General features: G+C 33.0%; 1 protein-coding gene across 18 annotated transcripts; it reads right to left on the reverse strand.

Annotated features, from left to right (window-relative positions):
• Positions 1 to 2034: 2034 nt before the first annotated feature.
• LOC107951637 (ATP-dependent RNA helicase WM6) lies at positions 2035 to 5016 on the reverse strand. Of its 18 annotated transcripts, none has more exons than XR_005905105.1 (5): positions 4494 to 4995; positions 4010 to 4054; positions 3833 to 3905; positions 3471 to 3510; positions 2035 to 2816 (listed from the first exon to the last, which is right to left on the reverse strand). XR_005905105.1 is itself a non-coding variant. In XM_041081846.1 (5 exons), the coding sequence occupies exons 2-5, from the start codon at positions 4523 to 4525 to the stop codon at positions 2531 to 2533; spliced, it is 333 nt and encodes a 110-aa protein (XP_040937780.1). In that variant the 5' UTR covers positions 4526 to 4701; positions 4811 to 4995; the 3' UTR covers positions 2373 to 2530. The 18 variants fall into 18 exon arrangements, 5 of the variants coding, with proteins under 5 accessions (XP_040937781.1, XP_040937786.1, XP_040937780.1 ...); XR_005905103.1 differs by lacking the exon at positions 4010 to 4054 and having other exon boundaries at positions 4494 to 4698; positions 4811 to 4991; XR_001698524.2 differs by lacking the exon at positions 4010 to 4054 and having other exon boundaries at positions 3417 to 3510; positions 4494 to 4698; positions 4811 to 4991.
• Positions 5017 to 5223: the final 207 nt, after the last annotated feature.

Consider the following 5223-nt stretch of genomic DNA (forward strand, 5'->3'; position numbering starts at 1 on the left):
TACCATATATGTATAGATTCCTCTCTGAGTCTAGTTTCCATAGAAACAAACGGCATCAGTATTGAAGCTCTGTGCAGAGAGATATCCAAGTCGTAATGGGAAAAGGTCAGTGTAGTCGACCCCTGTAACATGGGAGACTTTGACTAATAAACTGTACTAATTGGCCCGACCAAAAATTCTAGAAAAAAATACATAGGTGGGGACATGAGTCTAGTTTCAGGGAAAAATCACAAAACTGATTTTCGAGTTGTGAAACTCAAGATATGATTTTTGAAGCGACTAGTACTCAGACTGGGCAGTGTCTGGAAAAAAAAATTTTCAAAGTTTGTTAACATCTCGTGTCCGACTCCGGTGTCGGTCTCGGGTTCGGGGTGTTACAAGCATGTTGGAACCATTTCACCAAATTTGTGACTAAATATGGGGAGAAGAGAGCAAGGTGCAATGCATGTGATGTTACTTACACCATGGAATCAACTTCGGGTTCTACAATGAATTTGAATAACCATTTTAAAACATGCCTAAAAAGACCTCGAGGTAATACTTCTAATCCGAAGCAATCAGAATTAGCATTTGTGAAGGGTAGCCAAGAAACAACGGATTTATCAACATGGGTGTTTGATAAAGATGCTATTAGAAAAGCATTAGTTTGTATGATAATTGTGAATGAACTACCTTTTAAAATTGTAGAGGGAGAGGGTTTCAAATACTTTCTTTCTATATCATGCCCACGATTTAGTCTTCCATCTCATTGGACAGTTAGAAGGGATTGTCTTGATTTATTTAACTCTATGAAGAGTGTGATGAAGAATTGTTTTGAAAAAGATATAAGTGGAGTTTGTTTGACTACAGACACTTGGACTTCATTGCAGAAGACATCTTACATGGTTTTAACAGCATTTTGGGTGGATGATGAGTGGAGGTTGCAAAAAAGGATTATAAATTTTGGCCCAATATCCGCTCATAGAGGTGAAAGCATAGGTCAAGCCATTGAAAAATGTCTTCTAGATTAGGGGATTGAGAGGATCTTCACTATTACGGTTGATAATGCATCCGCCAATAGTATTGCCATTCAATATTTGAGAAAGAAATTGAATCATCAAAATGCTTCTGTTGCAAATGGAAAATTTATTCATATGACATGTATTGCACACATTCTTAATCTCATTGTGCAATACGGTATTAAGGATGCTTCTGTGTCTGTGGATCGAGTTAGAGGTGTTGTGAGGTATATAAGAGCATCACCATCGAGGTTGACAAAATTCAACCAACGGGTAAAAGAAGAAATGATAGATAGTAAGGCTCAATTGTGTTTAGATGTGCCTACTAGATGGAACTCAACATATATGATATTAAAGGTGGTTGAAAAATATGAGCGTGCATTTGAATCATATGTACGTGATGACCATAATTTTTTTCTTGACCTTACTGCTGGAGATGGAGTTCCTACATTTGATGATTGGGAAATTGTTCAAAGAGTTATAAAAGTATTAGAGCCTTTTTATCATCTTACATTGAAAGTGTTCGGATCTTTGCATGTTACCTCTCATTCTCTTTTTGAAGTATTGACGGATGTGCATTGTCTTTTTGATGGGCGGCAAGATTGTGGAGATCTAGACATAGTTTCTATGACATCCAAAATAAGAGATAAATATAATAAGTCACTACAACAAAACTGACTTTTAGCGGCGTTTTTTTAGGCCTTTAGCGGCTTTTTAAGCGCCACTAAAACTATTTGCGGCGTTTTTACAAGCGCCGCTATAGATGACGCCGCTAAATTTTGCGGCGTTTATTTGAAAAAACGAAGGTAAAAGTCATGGCCTTTAGCGGCGCTTTTCCCAAAAAGCCGCTAAAGGTCATAAAATTTAAAAAAAAATAAAATATTATAAAGGTCATGAAAAATATAAAAATATATAAAATTCATTATCAAAATATTGAGAAGAATAATGTTTATGATATAAATATAAAAATTTTCTATTAAAATTCTATTAAAATTCATTATCAAATTAAATAAAAATAAAAATATAGAATCAAAACTAAAATAAATAATAAAAATTAGATTAAATATAAATATAAATAAAATACAGTAAGTTTTTTACTAACAGCAAGTCCAAATACAGCATCTTGTTTGCGAACCTAAACAACACTCAGTAAATTATAAATGTTCTTCTTGATCCTTTAACGGAAAGATTACCAAACCAGTTATCGTGTCGTAATGATAAATATAGATATCGATATTACCTGAATAATACAAGCTTGAACAAGTCAGAATCAAAGAACAACCAAACCAGATCAAGTGAATCAGGAAATGCAGATGAAGCATATTCATATATAAGCTATATGTTTAGCTGTAGGCAAGTCCAACTAACTTAGAATGAATGAATTATTAAAAATTTTATTAAAAAAGTATATATAAAAAAAAGAGTTTACATGAACAGTTTGAATCAACAGAAAAGAAAAGCTATGATAATTTTGAAGACTTTCATGCCTAGATAAATTAAGTTGAAAAATTATAATTTGAAGGCAAAGTATTTCAAAGATTACTACAAAGCATATCATGTAACAACAAATGCTTTATCCAAAACAGTAAATCAAAATAATAAAGCACCAAACTTGTATACTGCCCACCATTATAAGTCACTAAAAGCAAGAAAAACAAAATGAATTAATTCATGGAATTCACGAAGGTTAACATCAGACATGAGTTTAAAACCTTGCCTTCGGAAGGATGTTCAAATCCAGAATCCACAATTGATCGAAGCAGCTCCGGTTTCAGCAGAAAGTCTGTGAATCCCGAACTGTGAATTCCAACATACCCCCTACACCACATAAAAAAGAAATGAAACAAATTAAAATCAAATTGCTTTACACTAAAACTAGCATAAACTGGTAATAAATTGCTAACCTTTTTTTCCACCATAAATTGGTATATTACGATCCTTAACCAGCTAATAACTTAAACAAGATTAAGCTTCAACAGCACTTTTGATTTTTTTAGAACTAACATCATATGATATAGGCAACATCTTTTACCTATTCATGATTCCTAATCATGAAAGTATAACTCTCCTGCAGATTTATTTAATGGGATTTTTTACTCTCGAGTAATTTGAAGTTGGGAATAAGAGTTGTTAATTTCTTGACTAATACTTTCAAGCTCCAAACTGAGAAACAAGTTCTCTAATTTCTTACTGCAAATTCATGAGAAAAAGATTGTTCATAATTTTATGGCAAGTTCTCTCTAAATTTGTGTTTTCCAGTTTCCTACATTCAAGTTTCTATTTTCAATATCATCAAAATATTGCAAGTGATTTCAGATCTGCATTTATCAGAAGGGCAAATGAAACCACATGAATGCTTTAACAGAACAAAGTAAAATAGAGATGGTCTTTCAAGCATTTAGTAGCATAGTTGCATACATTGATCATTTGGCGGAAGCCCCCGGAAATTAGATATACATCAGTATTCCTTACCTTCAGCTTCTTGACTAATTCTTCAATGTTGGGCGAAATCCTAGAGATCAATAAGAAGAATAATGAACTAGGCTATCAAACATCATGTCAAAGCGAAGATTAAAAAGAAAGGCAAACAAGAATAAAAAATCGTTAATTCATTGAGGAGTTGAGGAGTTAATATGTAAAATTTTGGAGCAATTTCCAAAGTAAGAGACAGACAAAAAGAGACCTACAAGTAAAAGTTTCATGCAAATTAAAGTTCTAAAACCTCAAGTCCAAGTACTGCAATGAACATATATGTCATTTTTCAACTAAATCCAATGAATAAAAAACCCTTAAATCATAAGAAAACACACACACACACACACACAGAGAAATACCAATTGGACTAATAGTTGATCCTCTTTCAGTTGAGACCAAAACTGCTGGTCCTTGTACTTCTGGTTGCTCATCCTAACAAAACAAAACAAAAACATACACCTACTCATCCCGTGCCCCAGATATTCTTTAAGAGCCTAGACTATCATTTAATGGAATAAGGAAAAGAATCATTCTACCTTAACATTCGCCAAAGCAATTATATAGTTTTAGATGAACTATTGCTGCCAAAATTGTGCAAATAATAAACCAAGCTTAAAATCAAAAATCAAGAGAAAACAAAGGTGTACCAATTTACGAGCTAAAAACAGACAGCAACTATGAAAATATCAGCCACAGAACATGCTTGTTAGATATATCAAAAATCAATAAATACTATCTCCGTGCGGTGATTTTAGAATTAAAAAGAAAATGAGATAGAACATAAAAGATTTAAACAAAAAACAAAGATGATGTTGCCTCCATCCGGTTCAGACAGATCTAGCTTAGTCAATCAAAAATAAATCTCAAAACCACAAATACCCATAAAGATCTCAATAAACACTAGATCAAAATATGCAGATATATCAAAAGGCAAACAGAAACCCAAAAACCAGTATGGGATCAAAAGAAAATTTTTATTAAAGAAATCAAATTTAAATAAAATGAATAAAAGAAAGGTACCAAATGACTAGAGAAGATGACTTTAGAGCCATGACCTATCAAATACTTGATGGTGGGAACAGCAGCACGGATCCTTGTGGCATCAGTTATGTTGAAGTTATCATCCAATGGAACGTTCAGATCGACTCTAACAAACACTTTCTTTCGCTTCAAATCAGCTTCCTTCTAGTCCCCAACGCTATTCTTTGTAGCCATGGTAGTAGCACTTCTTCAACAACAACCAAACGTATAAACAACGCTACTCCCGAAGAAAGGACTAGAGAACCGATCTGCAAAATCAATAAGAAAATGGGAGTATTCAAAGTGAGAGTACTTACGAAGATGAGAGAGGCGGATATATCTAGACAGTGAAAAGAAACGAAGGATCGAGAGAAAAAGAGTAATAAGAGAAAAAGAGTAGCTAAATTTTATTTGGGGGATTTAGGGCGAGCGACATAAATGAGAAGAAGAGGGAGTTTGGGAGTGAGCAGGATTTTTTGGGAGTGAACGGGTAAGCAAAATTAAGCTATAATGGCCTTTTTTTGGTAAAATTATGGACTTTTGCGGCGTTTTCAAAACAAACGCCACTATAACTTAAATTTTTTGCGGCGTTTTTAATACTTAATTTTAATTTTTTTTCATTTTAACATATTTTTTCTATTTATTCTTTCACAATTTTTGTGCTGAGATTACCATTTTTTGGAATTTTTTTAATTTTGAATGTTGAACTTTTTAACTGAAATATGGACTA

The sequence above is a fragment of the Gossypium hirsutum genome, chromosome A02 (assembly GCF_007990345.1).
Source record: "Gossypium hirsutum isolate 1008001.06 chromosome A02, Gossypium_hirsutum_v2.1, whole genome shotgun sequence".
Lineage (NCBI taxonomy): Eukaryota > Viridiplantae > Streptophyta > Magnoliopsida > Malvales > Malvaceae > Gossypium > Gossypium hirsutum.

What these genes read in the sequence shown, in the direction of transcription:
- LOC107951637 (XM_041081846.1), bottom strand. Translation starts at nt 4,525, where the DNA reads ATGGCTCTAAAGTCATCTTCTCTAGTCATTTG. An exon ending in GCTTCCGCCAAATGATCAAT is followed by an intron (nt 2,816 to 3,416) that starts GTATGCAACTAT and finishes ATGTGGTGTAGG; the next exon opens with GGGTATGTTGGAATTCACAG. An exon ending in ATTTGAACATCCTTCCGAAG is followed by an intron (nt 2,638 to 2,715) that starts GCAAGGTTTTAA and finishes TCTTGCTTTTAG; the next exon opens with TGACTTATAATGGTGGGCAG.